The sequence below is a fragment of the Eupeodes corollae genome, chromosome 1 (genome assembly GCF_945859685.1).
Source record: "Eupeodes corollae chromosome 1, idEupCoro1.1, whole genome shotgun sequence".
NCBI lineage: Eukaryota > Metazoa > Arthropoda > Insecta > Diptera > Syrphidae > Eupeodes > Eupeodes corollae.
Window position 1 is genome coordinate 39567809 of NC_079147.1, and position 20127 is coordinate 39587935.

Consider the following 20127-nt stretch of genomic DNA (forward strand, 5'->3'; position numbering starts at 1 on the left):
CCGAAAATTCACAATTTTGCATTTGATTTTTAGCTATTGTTACAAATAATAACTCAGGTTCGTAAAGCTGGAAACACCACAATCGAATTTCGAAATTCTAATGATGGGGTGATTTAGGGCTCTTTTTGTGCTAATTTAGTGCTCTAATCCCGACTTGGTTCAAAAATCCCATCCCCCTCAACTCCCTTCGGAGAAGTGCTTCGTGACTAGCGTTATCAGATTCTCCTTCACCTTCGTCTTTAGTTGATGAATCTAGCATCATTTCCATATCGCTTCTGAAGCAAGCCTTTGTTTTATGTTTATAAAAAAATATCATACCTGCATCTTCTTTCTTTTTTTTTTTAAGATTTTCATTGTTGGCGCTCGCAAATAAAACAAACTCTTCTGGGTGCTTTGACTTCAAGTGCTTTTCAACGAAGAAGTCGTGCTTCTTTTTCGTTTATGTTATGTTTTACGACATATTTTGGATTCGGACTTGTCAGGATCACTTTTATTTAAATTAAAATAGATCCAAATGCTGCTTTTTGTTGGTGGCGGCATTTATGTTCTGTATTTGTATCAATTTTTCACTTAATATATAAAAATAAACTGTGTTCTCTGGCCAGTTAGCAAGAGGTTTCATACCCTCAAATCTGTGACCATTGCATATGACTTGTTGTTTTTGTCGTCGCCTACTTGGTACCGAGATTTTTTAATTTAAAATTTTTACTTAGGGTGAAAGGATCGTTTTTATTGATCAAGGTATAGTATTCCGTGCTGTTGCTATTTTACGAATTTGAAAAGAAACCGTTAAAAAACATCCGCATCCGCAACAAACTACGCATCAGTTTATGCTGATGTTGAAATTATTGCGAAAAATCCGCAATTGCGGATGCGAATATTCGCAACATCGCTAATACAGACACCCGAACACACAAATAGCCCTAGAGCCGGCAACACATTGTTTAGAGTAGAGTGATAACCAAAATACACTATTTTAGTAATACCTTATAAGAAAAACGTTATCGTGGTTTTAAGTTGAAAAATGCATTGGAAAAAGTTTTAAATGTGTTAAAGTAAAACGTCTTGGACACACATTTTTGTAATCTGGAGATTTTTTAATATATCATTCATGTGGTTATCATTTCGTCCTCAAAATCGGAAAAATTACCATTTCCGATTTGCTTACCGCGGCCTGTCAGAAGGTTGAATTTGATATAATGGTGCATGCGTAGGTCTACACATTCATATAAAGGAATTTTGATTATCATTCCTCTCCTACAATTTGCTGCCGAGGCTTAGACTAACACTTTTTCTGACCAAGAAGAATTTCCAATGTTTATCCGTGTTAAGGTTTGTTTACAAAACCCTATTAATAATAAGCAAAAACTCATTTTCCGTTGAAAGTTTAATTTATTCAAGTTCTATAACCTCTTAAGCCATTCCAAATCTTCTGCCACATCTTCACTCTGACTGTTCTTCTTGCTCTTCTTTTTCTTCTTCGGCGCCACCTCGACATCCTCATCACCAGATGAATGCTTTCGTTTTTTCTTCTTTAGCTTGTGTTTTTTCTGTAACACTAATTCTACTTCTCCATCGCTGTCCATCGCAACAGTGTTTGATTCATTGGATTTGTGTTTTGAGTTCTTGGATTTGTGCTTTCCATTCGGGACTTCCGAGACCGCATGAGCTTGCTTAAGTCTCTCAGCTATTTCCGGACAAATTGTCAGCTTACTCTCGAAATCGACTCCATGCAAGGGATGACGTTGTTTGATGCCTTTTGGCATCGGGACCTTGACTGTCGACGAACCTTCCGACAGCGATGCATCCGGTGGCGTTAAGATTTTGAGACGACTTCTTATCACAATGTTTCCTTGAATTGGCACAATCTTAAGACTATTGTGGGCTTTTTTGTTTTTGTGTCCGAAGGCATGTGGAATAGGTTCGGGGAATTCAGTAGCTACCGTTTCGTATTCATCTTGATTACTGCGTCCAGGTAGTTTGATTTTTTGATCTTTGAGAATTGAAATATCGGTTCCTTTGGGACATTGCACTAACCATACCTCGTCTTCTTCGTTTATCTTAAAAAAATCTCCCAGAGCTTCATTATCGTCTTCGATTTCACTGTATTTTGGATTGCTTCGAAGGAATTTGATTTTGGTTTCCCTTGGCGTCTCATAAAACGTTTTGCTGTAGAGGAGTCAATTGTCAGATACAATTTAGAGTTTATTTTGAATCAAGATTGTATTAAAATTTATTACCTCATTGTCTTTTCTTTAGTAAAACATTAATATTATTATTTATTTAAATAAAAATAAATAAAAGTTTAAAATCTTTGTGTACCGCACGTGCAACTGGAGGTCGGTTTAAAAAATTGACAGATGACAGGTTGATTTGATTTTTGATAGGTCACTTACTATTGTGATTGCACCCGATTGCAAAGAAAGTAATAGATGACTTTCAATTTAGTGTGACCAAAAACACAATTTTGCTAATAACAGTTATATAGATGCAACATTAGAGAAAATATATTATATATATTATAATATATTTCCTCTATGGATGGAATGACTACTGTTTTGTTACATGATCATTAATTTCTCGGTTTAAAAACGTTAGAAAAGGTTTTCAAACGAATTCCTCGAAAAGATTATGGCATCATGTGGTTCTTTTTTAACATTTTTTTGGAGCATACTGTGGTAGTTATGGTCACAACCTCATTAATCCTGATTTAAAATACATAAATAGTATGTTGGGTAAACTAAGTCCTTTTAGTCCCCCATTGAAAATTCTAACGCAGTAAAATCGAATGATCTTAGTGGCTAAATAACGTCCCAAAAAATAAATTTCGTGAGCAGGTTTCCTACTCACGGCAATAAAAATACGATTGGTTGTGTTGTGTAGCTATTAAAACTACACATCTAAGTCATGTTATTTCCTCACCGCGAAAGAATAGGACATTGGGAAGGAGGACACTGAGCCTGCATTACGATGATGTTTCCTTACCAAATCAGTAACTTTTTACTGCTCTCCTTAAATGTCTTCAAAATTGTGCTACTTTTGATGTAATTTTTATAAATTTTAAAGTGTTATTCAATTGTTCATATTATTATAGTTCATGAAACTAAAAAATGAATTACCTTTTGTTTCCTTGTAAGATAATCAAAAGTTGACTTAGCTTTGTATTCTCATAGAGAAAATGTGTCTACCAAAAGAACCAGCTAACGGGGTTTTATTCTCTTTCGACCTCGGCAAAAAGTTTTCGAAAACCTGAAAATCATTCACACCATACATTTACACGTTTTCATTTGACATTTAAATTTGTTTAACACCGGCTGTCAAATTTTGTATTGATGAAAAAGTTTTCGAAAACCTGAAAATCATTCACACCAAACATTTACACGTTTTCATTTGACATTTAAATAAACAATAACACCGGCTGTCAAATTTTGTATTGATGAAAAAATGTGTAAGTAAAAAGTTTTGTTCTTCTCAAATTATTTGTGAAAGTAAAATGTATTCTCACCAATTCAAATTGATTTTAGCCGCAGAACTTTCGATATACTCTGTAATGAACTAAAGGATCTGGAAATGCAAGATACAAACTTTAGCCTTATGTATGTAGGTACTTATCAAGTTCATTTTCAGGAAGACAAAGGTCTATAAGAGTTACAAAAGAAGAACGAATGGGATCCCGCCATTGAGTGGTTTAACAAACGTTTTGATAAAAACATACAAAAAACTTCCAGTATTTCACCACCCACCGTCTCGGATGCGGATAAAATGAAAATATCCAAGTAATTCCTTTCACACAGTGAAGATGTTTTGTATGGTATGTATTCTCTCAGATTCAATTTTTAAAAAATTCTTGAACTGAATTCTTTCAAGGATTTGTCTTTACCATTAATACCCTTAAGTCGATAATCCTGCTGTGATGGAGCAGCATATCAGCGAAGATAAGGCCATAACACTAGCTCTACTCGAAGAAGAGTTTCAATTGAAGTTCTGGGGACGGGTGGAATGGGCTCACGACATGAACCAAACTACAAGCTCGCTTGGCTGCAGCTATCCTCTTTGTTCACTTTAACAGGTCCGAACAATTCTCTAAGGAGAAGCTAATTTTCTAGAAAATATATTATATAATCTACAACAAACAAAACTGTTACAATAAAAATTTATTTTATTTAAAAGATTTTCTTCTTCTTTCACAATAAATTCAATCCAAAATACTATTGCTTCTATTGGCCAAATGTGCCTACAGAGCAACTTATAGGAGGGGTTGAGAAGATTCTGAACGATTTCGTGCAGGTCCTTATGGCCGGAGAAGAAAAGTTCAATTCTTAGTTCCAGATTAGTACCAAAATCATACTCATCCAGAGCGATCACTGAAGCTGTAATGATGGGCTGCAATTTCTCCATGACTATCTCTTTGGCTTCTTCATTTGAGGACTCGCCTGGTTTGTCCAAAGCACTGAGGATCTTCTTGATGTTGGCATCACTGTCCATCAAGGGGCGATAGCCCACTGTTGTGGTTTTATTCACTGGAACAACGATTCCCACATTGTGGAATGTTTTGACGCAAATTTTTCTAACTCGCTGTGACTTAGTCTCCACCAGAGATTTCCATTCATATTCTCCTCCACAAATGAACTTATCGCCTTTCTCATATCTCCCAAACCTTTGTGATTGAACGGAGTTACCGGAAAGTCTTTACGAACCATGAGCAAGTCTTCCTCGTCTCGTCCTTGGGGTTGTCACGCCAGTAGCTTTAGTGAATTCCGGTTCCTCGCTTAACAAAGAGCGTTTGAAACTTTGGAGAATCATAAAAGTGCCGCAAATAGTCACCGGGATTTTATTCAATTTTTTCTGTTGAAACGCAGCTCCCCCAAGGTTTCCTTTTTTTTCTCTTCCATATTCTGTAGATAAAAAACAAAAAGCAGTAGTTCTATAAATAATATTACTTACCAAGACCAAATTTATTTCAAAATGAAATATTTGCTTTGACAGTAGCAATCAGCTGTTTTGTTTAAAATTTAAATAAAATGAAAATTAAATTGAGCGCTGAATATTTCGAAAGGTTTGTTTGTTTAGTTCAACTTTGAATTGCTACTAGTTTTCGAGAGGTTTTATATAAAACTTGTGGTTTACCAAAAATGTATGGGAAAACTTGAGTTTTCGGCCAAAACCGATAATTTCGTGAAAACCGGGGTTTTGGGATTGGTGTGAAAAGCCTATAAGACAACCAAAAACAGGTGTTTAAGTTACGGTTTAAAATAACTTGTATGGAGGTTTTTATAAGTTAAATCCTTATCATTAAGATAGTTTTAATCGTTTTGTATTTTACCTAGCTTCTGGGTCATCATTAGACTCGATACGAAGTTTTTGAGAAACCTTGAATTTAATGCTTACATGGTTTTTGAAATTATATTTTGGTATTGTTTTTGGTTTCAATATTTTTTCTTTGTTTTTCAATATATTTCTAAAACTCAATGTGGTATTCTTGTTTAGATGATTTGTTGCTTCTTCTTCATGTATTTAGAAAGCTTCAAAATTTCTTGTATTTTTGTTTTTTTTTCGAGTTTCAATTTCTTAAAAACCTTACGTTGCTTACTTCTTACATCTTTTGACCAATAGCGTCCGTGAGATTCTCCTTATGTTAAAAAAGTTCCTCCACTATTCCTACGCACCAACAATAAGTATACAAAAAGCTTCAGCTCTCTCAAACTATTTCCTAGTCGTGCTAATTTCTGTTCGATCGCTCTTCACCAAGTAGAGGCTGGCTCACTTGTCTGTCGTCCTTTAAAAGTTGGTTATCTACTACATCGCCTGGTCCTTAACAAACCCCTTTATCGTCTTAGTATAATAAAGATCCTATGAGTTCCTCACCCTTTCTTGCATGAAGCTCAGCATGAAACGTGTAAGAGTGATTTTGGAGCCACATTTATGTTAAGGCCATCAAAATACACTGGTGACATTCAATTGCCACATTGTCCGATTATTAGCGATTAAGAGCTATCAACTTTATATCATAGCCTAATAACTCAGCCAATTAGCATAATCATTAATTAATGTCTTAAAAAATGGATTTCATTTTGTTCAATGGGTGATTTTAATTCAGAAAGAAAGTATTTTACGTCTAAGAGAACAGCAAGTCTAAAACAGCTCTGATGTAAAAAAAAACGTTCTAATGGGATCCGACAATTTCAGGTATATGTGGGTATCTAACAGAACAGCTGATTCAACATATGGTTGAATCTAAATGTTTGTTTGCCTTTTGTGTACAGCTGAAAGTTTTTTATTTGTTCCTAGCTATCTCAATTTAGGTATCCAACTCTTTCAATAAGGTATTTAAAAATGCACATAGCCTGTCCAACTCGAGATTCGAAGCAGCCAATGCCACTTCCAAAGTGAATCTACATAAAATAGTAAAACGCCAACATGAGTCAACTCAAAAACCTCAATAGCTTTATTTTTTATGAACATAAAATCAAAAGTTTTCAAAATAATATCGCTGCAAAACTCAATTTTGAAATTTCTTTGGAAAACTTTTTACATTACATTTTTGAATATTAAAGAAATAATTTTCTGATTGTAGACGAGCCCTTATATATGAAAGGGAATTTTAAATTGAAAATTCTAGTACAATCCTTTTAAATGAGTTTAAAGAGAAATGTCAAAAGCAAAACGAATAAAATTGTGTACGTGTATTTGCTAGCTACTGGCAGCCGAATGTGAAAAACTTTGTTTTTCTTTTAAAACATTTCCTTTTATTTTGTTAAAACATATATTTTTTATGTAAGTATCTTTCTTTTTAAATTTAAAATGAATCAAATTAGTTAAAAAATATTAAAAGATATCTTGAGTTGCATTTGTTTGTTGTTAAAAAGAAACTGACGTTTTGGTGTTCTTATCAATATTCATATTATTTTATTATCAATAATAATTTTTTAATTTTTATATTATGTAGACATACAAAATTAGGTACATCTAAAAATAAAATGCGTATGTTTACAATATTTATATATGAGTAATAAATATTTAGATGATTTAAAAAAAAATCTTTCTTAAAATTTGATCTATTTTTAATTATGTGATTTTGATTGCATGATCTTCAAAGTTGAGTCCTCTTTTTTGAAAATGTGTTGTGTCCCCTTTATTGTCCACGGTCAAGTGCAGTGGTTCATGTTTAATTCGACTTTCTTGTGTTGTGCGTGTTCGAATTAATTTTCGACTGAATAAAATAAGACTTTGAGGTAGATTTTCTTTTGACTAAAAATAAATTCTTGTACACATTTAACTACATACGATTGGAAGGGGGGCGGTGGAGTGAGGGGGTGAGGATAAGGGGTGAATGATTGGATTGAGTTTTCAATATCTCGTAAAGCAAACCTCACGACCGATGACCTAAGTTATCTCTTTAAAATATATTCTCATTCAAATTGCTTCATTGTTTTAAAAAAACGATTACCAATTCAATGCAATTATTTTGCGTTTAATTAAAATTGCGAAAAGGCCTACATTTCATAAAGTTAACGAACTCTTTAGAGGCTACATTTCAAGAGAATAGGTATACGTTTATAGAATCTTTTAACAATATTAAAAGTCAGGCGTTTTAAATGCACCTGTTTTGAACATTCAACAAATTGCTTAAGAATGGAAATATTTGTATGGTGATAAATACTAAAAATATAGAATGGTTTGCTTCGTTTTTGATAAATGTAAATTTACAAAACTTTTATGCGTCGCAATAGGTTTTTTTTTCATAAAGATATCTAAACTTACGAACTACATGTATATACTCTTCATTAAAATAATGTCCAACATGCATTGTACTCGAAACATATTTGCTATACTAAGAAAGGATTTAAAGTGTAGGTTATCCTTTGAATACAATCAGCAGGCAAACAGCTTGAATGCCCTCCTTTGTGTTAGAAATAAGTTTATAAAATTACATCACCTTCTTCATATAAAAAAAAGCATCCATTTATTGATAAAATTAGATGCTTTTTGACATTACCGCTTAAAAGTTTGTCATTTATATCCTTAGACTTGAACGTATTTAGGTTGCAGCTGTTGAAAGTTTTGACTTTGGGCAGTGACGACTTTAAGAGTGAATTATGAAAAGAATGCATTAACCATTTTAAATCCACGTTTGGTGTTAAAACCTTATCGCTGGGCACTATTACATCCTGATATAACAAATTCAATCCTTCCAAAGTCTTAAAGTTATCTATAATTATAAGTTAATGCCGGGAGATGGGGGCTACTTTAGACATTAGTACTACTAACGGTAACTAGGTATTGCATCAACATAAACACGTTTGTGATAAAAGTATGTTCATGTAAGAAGTATAATATTTTAATACTCCCTAATAAAAAGGCTGCTTATGAGCTCTATGAACAGAAGAGGCGAGAGGAACGGAGACTTCTCAAAAAAAAGTCAAAGATGTTGAGAGGTTCAAAAGCAGGAATGAAGTTCGAAAGTTTTATGAGCAGGTAACTCGGATTTCACAAGTCCATAAACCTGGAACCGAAGGCTGCAAAGACGAAAGTGGAAACATCATAGTTCTGCAAACTGAACAACGGCGACATGAACCAAATTCCGCTGTCAGGCAGGATGATCCATTCAACATAGACGACGAAAGCCAACAATCCCGTCCTTCCGACTTAGACGAAGTAAAGATTGGCATATCTAAGCTGGAGTCTAATAAAGCCGCTGGAGCAGATGGCTTGAATGCCGAGCTCTTCAAAGCTGCTGGAGATAATTTGGTTAGGAGCTTGCAACTAAAGAGGCATCAGTCTACTTAACATCGCTTACAAAATCTACTCTGGCGTAATATGTGAACGTCTAAAACCCATCGTCAACAACCTGATAGGTCCCTATCAGTGTAGTTTTTCGCCAGGATCAAATATTCACATTACAGCAGATCCTGGAAAAACCCAAGAACACCAAATCGACACCCACCATCTTTTCATCGATTTCAAGGCCGCATATGACAGCATCTACAGGGACGAGCTTTATAGAGCCTAGTCTAGTCTAGTTTTGGCATCCCTGCCAAACTCGTCCATTTGTGCAGGATGACCATAGAGAATTCACGCTGCTCTATAAAGGTTGGATGTCAAAAAAGGTTTTAGACAAGGTGATGCGCTGTCATGTGATTTTTTTTAACATCTTGCTTGAAAGAACAGTGCAGAGCTCACACGTCAACACTAGAGGCACTATCTTTAAAAAGTCAGTCCAATTCTAGAATAAGAATATGACATTTACACAATCGGAAGAAATCAGCGTAATGTCAATTGGGCTTTTGTGAGTATTGAGTCAAAAGCGGCAAAAATGAGTTTAACTGTTAATGAGGGCAAAACAAAGTGCCAAATATGCTACAAAACCGACGTATCGGTCAAAACATCACCATCGACAGACGTAATTTTGAGGTACTTAAAGTCTTCGTCTACCTAGGCTCCGCTATGACCGCAGAAAACAACACCAGCGCTGAGAACAAACAAAGAATTACTTTTGCTAACCGCTGTTTCTTTGGGCTAAGAAGGCAATTGAGTAGCAAAGCCCTCTCTCGAGGGACCAAAGTGTCGCTATATAAGACCCTCATTATCCCCGTCCTACTATACGGTGCAGAAGCATGCACTATGACAAAAGTCGATAAAAGCACCTTGGATCGTTTCAAGAGAAAAGTTCTTCGTGTGATCTACGGTCCCGTATGCATCGAAGTGGAGTGGAGGAGAAGATGTAACGACGAGTCGTACGGGCTGTTCAGCGACTTAACCAGATAGGTAAAAGTCTAACGACTGAAGTGGATGAATCACGTTGAGCGCATGGAAATTTTTTGTATCCACACCCACAGGACATCGCAGGAGAGGAAGACCGCTGCACAGGTAGCGCGCACAAGTGGAAAGTGACCTCACCCAACTTGGAGCGCGAAACTGGAGACATCTAACTAGGGACCGAGCTAAATGGAGAAGTTTATTGGTTGAGTCCCTAGTTCACACAGGCAAGACTATAAAATGATGTAATCAAACTGATGTATGAAATTCAATGGTGGTGGCTCAAAAGACGGCCATAATATTATCACAATTGATGAATCATGGCTTTATGCCTATGATGCTGAGAATATTTGTGCTTTAACAGAACTTGTGTTGCCATAAAACGACATGTTGTCATCAAACCATTTGTTTGCCGATAATCTTTGATAAAATGGGGAAAGCCAATAAAAGATGCTGAATAATTATCCTATCTATCTTTCTGATTATTCATTATGCAATCAAAAATCAACAATTTTTTTTCGAAAAACACATCCATCCTATAGTCTTGATTTGACATCTAAAGACTTTTTCATATTTCTAAACATCAACAATTCGTGAACATCGACGCAAGAACAAGTTATTTTTTTTTTTGATCTCTCACGCGGAGTTGTTAAAATATTTTCAAAAATGTGAAAACGCTTGGAAAATTGTATTGATGGTTTTAAAGAATATGTTTGAAAACAATGCTGTCTCCTGTCCTTCATGAGGTGCACCAAAAACAAGTTTAAATCTCTTGGATATAATCCAAAAAAAAACTTTGAATCTAACTTCAAAGAGTCAATTTTCAATTTATTACAGCTGCATAAAGTTCAAATTCAATCATATCTATGAAAATAGTCTTCGCGTGCGCTTTGAAGGATCTAATTTCGCGTTCCGAAAATAAACAAAAGTGAATCCCGAAAGCGACAAAAAATGTAAGGAACTATTACTAGTACTGATTTCCAATTAGTTTGGTCGGCTTCGCGAAACTTAATTTTAGCTAACTTCAGTTGGAGTAATTGTATCAGAAAAGTTTGAAAAGTCTTAAGTTTTTTCACAAATTAAGTTTCTGAACAGAACCATAATATTTGATTTTAGATTTGAAAAACAACTTATATGTCAATCATTTTGTCGCGCTTCTGAACATGGAGATTTATGGCTTAAAGGTAAACTCAAAAAAAAAAAATAAAAAAATCAGAACACTGAAAAAAGTCATGGTTACGATATTCTATGAGTGCATCCTTCTATCTTTGTGAGTGCCGATTACCGCTACGTGCGAGTTACACAGATGCAAGTAAGCAAACATTATGGGTTACTTCGCAACCCATAATGTAATTCAACACCACTCTCCGCTGACAATCGATATATTGCAATATCCGAAGCCCAACGGGAAGTGGATGCATTGACCTTGAATAATAAAACTAATTCGGCAGTCGCAATCGACCCGAAGAACAAGTAACACTGTTTTCTTTGGAACAATATATATAACTTGGGCGAAAACTTTCTTTACTTTTATGATCCTTTGTAATAGTGACATTGCAAGTAGTGTGCTCTTTTTTTGATGATATTTTGTGGTAGTGACACTTTACTGTTAAGTGAGCGAGAAATTTTTTCACTTTGATTAGTTACGTTACGATGCCGAAGAGAAGACGACCTGACTTAGGTCGTTGCACTCAATCAAATGTGCGAAGAGCTACCTAACGTGCTAATGGCATTGAGCGAATCCCCAGACGCAGTGCTCCTGTGATTCTTGAATGAGCTGCATTCCACTATGAATTGATTATTGTGCCGACAAGGCGTTACAATACACTGGTGAATCTACTGGATTATGTTGCTCTGGAGAGAAAGTAAAATTGCCGCAATTCAGATCCAGATGCTTTACGCTCTTTAGTTACTGGGATTAGATTTGATTCTAGGCACTTCTTGGCCAACATTCAGAAATATAACAAATGTTTCCAGATTTTTTTTTTTTTTTTTTTAATATTCACAAGCACTCAAGGGGTTATTAGTACCCTTTATATGTTTATATTTAAACACAGTGCGAGCGTTAGGAAAATAAGGAAGGATTTAAAAGGAGATACCGGTGCACATAGGTCTTAAAGTTCTGAACTTCAAAATGGGAGGGAAAAACAAAGTTGGCCAAAGCATTCCACAATCTCGATGTGCGATTTAAGAAAGAATCTCTGTACTTGACAGTACGCCCGAAATTGAGCTCAAGGGTAAACTGATGAGCATTCCTAGAAGTGCGAGTATTACGGCTGAATTGTTTAAGGGGTGGAATGCAACTGGCTAATTCGACAGAACATTGTTTGTAAAAATATCTATAAAATAACGAAAGGCATGAAACATTGCGACGATGTTCTAGCGATGTAAATGTTTCGATTATAGTTCTGTCGCCTATCATTTTTAAAGCCCTTTTTTGAATTCTATCCAAGAGATTTAAACTTGTTTTGGGGCCACCTGCCCAGATATGCGAATTATATTCAAGCTTTGGACGGATAAAAGCTTTGTAGATTATAGCCAGATCAGAAGGGGTGAAAAATTTCTTGCATCTTCGGAGAAATCCTAAGCACCTGGCAGCATTTTTGGCGATATCGAATATGTGATCATTCCATAAGAGGTGATCTGTGATATTCATACCGAGTACTGAAAGTTGATTAATTTTCTAGATGCAAGTGCCGCTCACGCTTTAACGACAGGAGACAGCATTGAGTTTTCGAAGCATTAAATTCTACACGGTTTTTGATTCCCCATGCTGTCAAGATCAGAATTTAATGAGCTTATCATACGCTGCCGTTTAATTTATGAATTTCAGACTTGAAACCATCCAATACAACTTGTATTGAACGGTTAGAAAGGTAATTTCTAATCCAACGAAGAAGAGATTCATCAATACGAAAAGCACGCATTTTCGATAAGAGAGCTTGGTGCCAAACTCTATCAAATGCTTTTGAAATATCAAGTGCAATAATCTTACTTTCTCCAAAACGATGTAAAGATTTGTTCCACTGTTCGGTGAGATAGACAATGAGATCACCAGTGGACCTATTGCTACGAAAGCCATACTGTCGGTCGTTAAGAAGCTTCTGTTCTTCAAGATAAGAACGTAAGTGCATTTGGACGATAGTTTGAGTGAGAGGAGGATTCGCCTTTTTTAGGGACAGCAAATGCACTCGGGAAGAGACCTGTAGAATAGGACAGATGGAAAAGCTTACGCAGTGGTTTTGCTAGCGTTGAAGAACACCTCTTCAGAACAATAGGGGGAATACTATCCTGGCCAGCGGATTTGTGTATGTCAAGGTCTTTCAGTACTCCTTCGACTGCACGAGTGCGAAAGAAGATTCGTCCCATAAAATCATTTACGCTCTCAAGAACAGGAGGACTCATGACACTATCTGGTAGCGTCGAATTAACAGCAAAATGTGCTGCAAGCAAATTGGCTTTATCAATCGAGCTTACATAGGGAGTGTCATTGTGGACGAGCGTTGGAACCGAGGAAATGACCAGAAACTTTTACTACCTTTGGGACATTGTAGTATTTTTTGCCTTAGTTTCTGATCATGCAAAAATTTGGTCCGTCGCATATGACCATTACAAGTCTTTCTAGCTTGTTTAAACTTATTCCGGTTTTCCTCAGTCGGGTTGGCTTTATAACAACGGAAACTTACATCTCTGATCCTAATAACCTCTTTACAGCTCGAATCAAACCATGAGTTCTCTTTGGGTTTGATAGATTTCACCCTATTCGGAATAAAATTTCTTATTCCACAATGAATTAAATTTGTTATCTTTTTGTCTGTTTTATTTTTAACAAACCAAAAACAGGTGCAACAACATCAACCCGTTGATAATTTCAGTCAACTTAAACTTAAACAAGATGTGTTTATATACAATTACATCTATAAATTGTTTAATTTTAAAAATAAATTTAATTTAAATGTAGTTTTTCCCATTTAATAACAATAATTTATATGTATATTTTCAGTTAATTTTAATAAGTAATTATACACAAGGCCCGAAGCCAGTAATGAGCAGAAACATGAGTAAAATGTCAGTACATAATGAAACAGATGACAGTAGCAGTCTTTACAGTGGTGTTTTGGAGAATCTTCCTTCGTACACTTCGTATTCTTCGTTTAATGGTAACAATAAAAAAATGTCTCTCTTTTCAATTTTTAAATTATTCTAATTTGTTTAAAAAATAGAGAGTGCCAACAATAATAGAACCAACAATTCAAGCATCAACAATTCCACCGATTTAGATATAGCGCTAAGTAATAGCGATACTCCATTTTCAAAGAGCATTGATGCAAAAAACGCTAGCTATAAGCTCATTCAATCCGAATCAACCGATAATTCGGAAGAGGTTGATCCAAAATCCCAACTCGCAAACAAGACAATATTTAAAACGGATAATCCAAATTTGTCAATTATAGAGATTAGTGATAGTTCCACTCTAGAAAATGAGAACTCCGTTTATGTAGTTGAATCATCATCAGACGAAGGCGAAGGTGGTGGTGGTGGTGGTGGTGGTGGCGGCGGCGTTGGCGGTGGTGGTGGTTCGAATAATGATATCTCAAGTGAAAAACGTCGCAAAAAGGTCGAATCACTTTTACATTCCAGCAAGCAGAGATTGAATATCTCCCCAGAGCCATCGTCAACAACTGCCGCTACATCACCATTATCACCAATTTCTCCAGCTAATCCACAATCATCCGCATCACCATCCAAGACACTCGAAAATGGCAATAATCCACCTAAAAATAGGGTCGATGCGAAGAAAAGGGAATCCATACATGTTTTCGATGATATTGACGAATTCGAAAAGCATCTACCTCATACAGTAACGGTGCTTACAACTCCATTTGGAAGTAAAGTCTATCTTGTGGGTACAGCTCATTTTAGTGAAGAATCACAAGATGATGTTTCATATGTAAGTTTGTTGTCTCTTCTGAAAGTTTTCGAAAGAAAAATCTTATGTCTTTTCGTATTCTATTAAAGGTTATTCGTAATGTTCGTCCAGATGTTGTTATGGTCGAATTGTGTCCATCACGTATACACATTTTGAAACTCGATGAAAAAACACTCCTAGAGGAAGCAAAGAACTTTAACATTGCTAAGGTAAACTGACAATGAGTGTTAAATTTGTTTTACTTATTTGTTTATATCATATCAATTTCTTTATAGATCCGTAGTATATTTCAAACAAACGGCTATATCAATGGAATTTTCTTTATTCTCCTCCTCCATATGAGCGCACAATTAGCCAAAGAACTCGGCATGGCGCCTGGTGGTGAGTTTCGTCGTGCGTTCGAAGAGATTCACAAAATTCCCGGATGCGTACTGCATTTAGGTGACCGTCCAATTAGAATCACACTGCAGCGAGCCCTGCGGGCGTTATCATTTCGCCAGACATTGAAGCTCGTATGGCGACTAACTTCATCCGAGACCATCAGCATTGAGGAGGTCGAAGAGTGCAAACAGCGCGATCTCCTTGAGAAACTAATGCAAGAAATGGCTGGCGAATTTCCTGCTTTCAGTGATGTCTTCGTCAAAGAGCGTGATCTGTTTTTGTGTCACTCGCTGCAAGTTGCCGCTCTGCCGATACCCCAGGCCGATGGCACATCGAGACCAGTAAGTGTGGTGGGTGTTGTTGGAATTGGCCACGCCAATGGAATTGCAGAGAACTGGGGCAAAGTGAATCCCAGCCAAATACAACCCATATTGGAGATTCCTCCTGCCAGTTTAGGAACCAGAGTTGCCAAGTACACAATCAAATACGGCCTTATAAGCCTGACTCTGTATGGTGCATTTAAATTCCTCAGACCAAGAGTGCAGAGATTATTCTGATGGATTTGACAAGAGCAAGAACGTATTAGTTGTAGTTGATGCATTAGTAAAGCTTAAGTTAAATATATACATTATTCTGTACTAAATGTAAATAAGATGATACAAAACATATAAATGATGCCCAAAAGCATACTATGAAAAATAAGCGGGCTATATATCAATAATATTGAAAGAGGGAGAGCAAAGTTGTGAAGGCATTCCAAGAAAACCACAGGCAGCAAAGCGAACAAAAAGAACAAAATACAAATACACATTTCATTAGGAAAAAGGAAAAGATTTTGGTTAAGTCGTGTGTTAAAATCAAATTTCAACGAAGGACCTAACTTTTCAAAATTATCATCACAATATCTTGAGTGTAAATAAATTATAAATTATATATTTCGATGAATGTCTTTGAAAAACAAAAAAAAAAAACTGTTATAAAATTTTAAAAACAAATATATATACATAATAATTGTAATTAAAATATTGGAAGTATTCTTTTTCTTTTTGTTAACGACCTTCGAAGTACCGTTAGAGTGCAAAAATCCAATTCATACCTGAGCCGAAAAACTGAAACTTATAAAGCAGGCAATAAATCACCTTTGTGAACTTATGAGCTTGGCAGCATAAGCAAAGAAGCAAGAAGACTTTTCACTATTTCCAATCGCAAATAGTGACTGGGGACTCTTTCAAGTCAAGTCCAATAAAATTTAAAGCAGAGTCTCAACAATTCAAACGAAGTTCTCGGAGGAAATTCTGTGACGAAATAGTATTAAAAAATAATTTAGGGAAATTCATCTTAGGAAAGTTTATAACTATTGCTAAATATCCACTTCCCGGGCTGCAAACATGTAAACAACGAATCAGAGCCAGCAACTTACTGGTATGATAACTATGTTATGATAAAAAGGCCTTTAATCTTCTTTTATACATTCAACTGTCTAGGTTTTGAAAAGATCATCCTTATGATGCTACAAAAAAAATTACGATTTCGTAATCCCACATCTTAGCTATCTGCTCAATAGGAGACTTAAAAGGGTATACATTCCTGATTTGTGGCTTGAGGTCAGGGTTTTTTTTTATACCTAAAGCTGGTAAGACCATACACATTAATAAAACGTAGACAGGCTAACAGCGAACTAAGTAGTATAGAGAACTAAATATAATCATCCATAGTAACTCCTTACATAGGTGTACTTTAACCACTCCTCTGGATTCTACCCATGAACGAAATCCTTATCAAACCTGCATTCAGTGAAGTCAAAGAAGTAGTTTACGCAAATGATGATAAACCAAGATTTATCTAGAATTTGCACGTGGACAAAGTAAGTAAAGATTAAATCCTCAAAAAGACCTAAGTCTCTTTACAAATAAGACAAAAATGCAAGATTATATAATTCCTAGTATGGAGGGAACCCCACTCAATAGTGTTCGTCTGTTTTGTTTCTTGCTATTTTTTTATTTGCAATGGTAGTAAATTTCAGGATAGATTATTGTAATATTCGTGGGCTTAGAGCGAATTTTCTTTCGGTGTACTCCCATTCTGTTTTAAATAGGTCAGCCGTATTGGCACTAAGTGAAAACCAAGTAGGTGAGGATTCCGATCACTCTGAATTCTTTATTCAAGGGTATAACTTGGTGCCATTATTCTTTTTCCACCATGGTCTCGCCGTATACATTAGGAATGATGTTGCTTATCAGTTTTTGCCACAATATTGTCTCTGCTACAATTCTTTTTGCAATTTTATGTGGTTTTAATTTTCCGTGAATAAGCAAAGCATTCACTATTGTTCTTTATCGAAGCCCCAATCTAGACAGAGTGTCAACTTCTCGTAAATTCGATGCTTTGTCTGATTAAATCCAAAGAATTGTTTAGTCCTATCCTCGCAATGAAATCGCTGTTACGTGCGATTTCAATGTACACAATTCTTCATGGCTTCAACATTCTGGCCAGTCAACAACAGAAGGAGTGTGTGCTGAGATCTTCGCTGAGTTAAACCACCTAACTCAGCTGGTTAACGAGCCCACTCGAATATCGGACGTGGTAGGTCGAGCAAAAAACACTCTTGACTTGTTTCTTACCTCTGACCCTCGTAAGTACACTATTAGTGTTCTCTCTCCTCTAGCCACATCTGACCATTGTGTTATATCAGCAAATTTCTCGTGTCAAAACTGTTCAGTTAAAGAAAGAGCTCCTAAGAGAACCGTTTGGCAATACGAGAAAGCCAACAATTTTAATTCTCCTGTGAATGAAAACTTTTATACCGAACAGGGTTAAAAGTATCCTACCTAAGTAATTAGGGCCAAAGAGGTAAGTTTCCGTTGCTATAAAGCCAACAGTGCTGAGGAAAGCCGGAAAAAGTTCAAAGAAGCCAGGGAGGCCTGCAAAGCCCATATTCGACGGACCAAATTTTTACATGACCAAAAATTACGGCAAAAAATATTGCAATGCCCCAAAGGCAGTAAAACTTTTTGGTCATTTGTAAAAAACATGACATCTTTATCGGTTCCTACGGTCGTTGTCAATGACACTACTTTTGTTAGCTCTTTAGAGAAAACTAATCTCTTTGCTAAGCAGTTTGCCGACAATTCTTCGCTGCCAGTGAGTGTTATGACTATTATTCTGAAGAGGTGTTATTTAACGCTGGAAAAACCACTGCGTAATCTTTTTCATCTGTGCTGCTCCTCATGTCTCGTTCCGAGAGGATGGAAAACTGAATTTGTCCAGCCCATCCCCAAAATAGGCGGATATTGATAACCCTCTAATTACCGACCGATTGCACTTGAATCTCTTCTTTCCACGGTCATTGAAACGCTGATTAATTATCAGCTAAAGAAATATTTATATATAAATATATTATAAAAGATCGAAAGCTTCTTAATGACCGCCAGCTTTCGAAGCAATAGGTCCACTGGTGATCTCATGGTTCATCTCACCGAACAGTGGAGCAAATCTTTACATCGTTTTGGAGAAAGTAAGATTATTGCACTTGATATTTCAAAAGCATTTGATAGGATTTGACATCAGGCTCTCTTATCGAAAATGCGTGCTTTCGGTTTTCATGAATCCCTGCTATATTGGATTAGTAATTACCTTTCGGATCGTTCAATACAAGTAGTATTGGATGGATTCAAATCTGAAAACCATAAAATAAATGCTGGTTTGCTCCAGGGCTCTGTTCTATCTCCAACACTCTTTCTCATTTTTATTAATGACCTCCTGTCTTCAAAATCTAATCTCACACAATGTTTCGCTGACGATAGTACTCTTAGCTTTTCATATTCGTTTTCAGACTCACGTCCCTCTTCTTGGGATGTGGAACTACAACGACAAAATATAATACAATGGGGAATACAAAATTGCGTGAAATTTAAAGCTTTGAAAACCCAATGGTGTCTTGTATCGTTAAAGCGAAATATACCCCCTTTGCCAGTATCCATATATGGCACTTGCATCGGGGAGACTGAACATCTCGATATTCTCGGTATGTGTATTACCAACCACCTTCTGTGGAACGATCACATACGCGATGCCGCAATATGTTTGGGTTTTCTAAGGCGATGCAAGAAGTTTTTTCTTCCCCTCTGATCTGGCTGTTATCTACATGACTATACGTCCAAAGCTTGAGTAAAACTCCCATATCCGGGCTTGTGCTCCTGCAACTTACCTAAGCCTCTTGGACGGTATTGAACGTAGAGCATTTTGATTGATTGGTGATATTACCATCATAAGATCATTTACGTCGCTTGAACATCTTCGAAATTGTGTCTTGCCTCACCCTCTTTTACCGTTATTTTAATGGTTTATGCTCTAGAGAAATAGCCAGTTGCATTCCTTCCTTTAAATACTTCAACTTTAATACTCGCGCTTCTAGGAATGCTCATGAATATACCCTCGCGCCCAACTACTTTCTACGTAATTGTTTTAGACTATGTATATTTTAAAAGGAAAGATAACTCTAAAATAAGTACTAATTTCTTGACATAATGGATAACCTCCATGGTTTGTCTTCAGCATTTGAACGAGTTTATTTATTAGCTCTTTTCCTTGTTATTCTTAATCATTTAGAGAGATGGGCTCAACCACCCACCTTAGATGCTTTTATTAAACATTTTAAAAGCAAAAATTTAAAATAGGAACGAAACAGGAACTAATGAATCTTGCAGGGAATGGAAAATGGCTGTTTTAAGAGAGTATTTACTTGTGATAAAATGAAAGGAATGCATGGCAGCAGTCGAGAGTTGATGATTCTGACATAGGTTCAAATTGATCGTATGATTCTATGAGAAGGAAGGTAGAAAAAAGTACTAGAAAGAAGGTTACTAGGATTTATGTTTATGTTAATTTGACTTAGCAGAGTGGAAGAATCTATGTTGCTTACAAGCAATTTTTACGCGAACAGAACATAAGCTATTTGCCGACATTGGGCTTGAGATCGACGACTAATTAGATTAATACGATACGAATTTTCAATTCGGCAGGATTGATTTTCGCTATACATGATAATTTCTTGAGGTTTT

At 35.9% G+C, this 20127-nt stretch overlaps 2 protein-coding genes across 2 annotated transcripts; one reads left to right on the forward strand and one right to left on the reverse strand.

Annotated features, from left to right (window-relative positions):
• Nucleotides 1-1372: 1372 nt before the first annotated feature.
• On the reverse strand, nt 1373-2348 carry LOC129941046 (uncharacterized). Its single transcript, XM_056049595.1, has 2 exons — nt 2241-2348; nt 1373-2169 (listed from the first exon to the last, which is right to left on the reverse strand). Exons 1-2 carry the CDS (start codon nt 2243-2245, stop codon nt 1404-1406), a joined length of 771 nt encoding a protein of 256 aa, XP_055905570.1. The 5' UTR covers nt 2246-2348; the 3' UTR covers nt 1373-1403.
• Nucleotides 2349-6640: 4292 nt separating this feature from the next.
• Nucleotides 6641-16092, forward strand: LOC129940989 (traB domain-containing protein). The gene is made up of 5 exons (XM_056049529.1): nt 6641-6774; nt 13760-13916; nt 13980-14707; nt 14776-14895; nt 14962-16092. Exons 2-5 carry the CDS (start codon nt 13802-13804, stop codon nt 15622-15624), a joined length of 1626 nt encoding a protein of 541 aa, XP_055905504.1. The 5' UTR covers nt 6641-6774; nt 13760-13801; the 3' UTR covers nt 15625-16092.
• The last annotated feature ends 4035 nt before the right edge of the window (nt 16093-20127 follow it).

Coding starts and splice junctions, on each gene's coding strand:
- LOC129940989 (XM_056049529.1), top strand. CDS start 13,802: ATGAGCAGAAACATGAGTAAAATGTCAGTACATAATGAAACAGATGAC. Junction 13,917..13,979: donor TTCGTATTCTTCGTTTAATG/GTAACAATAAAA, acceptor TTTAAAAAATAG/AGAGTGCCAACAATAATAGA. Junction 14,708..14,775: donor CACAAGATGATGTTTCATAT/GTAAGTTTGTTG, acceptor ATTCTATTAAAG/GTTATTCGTAATGTTCGTCC.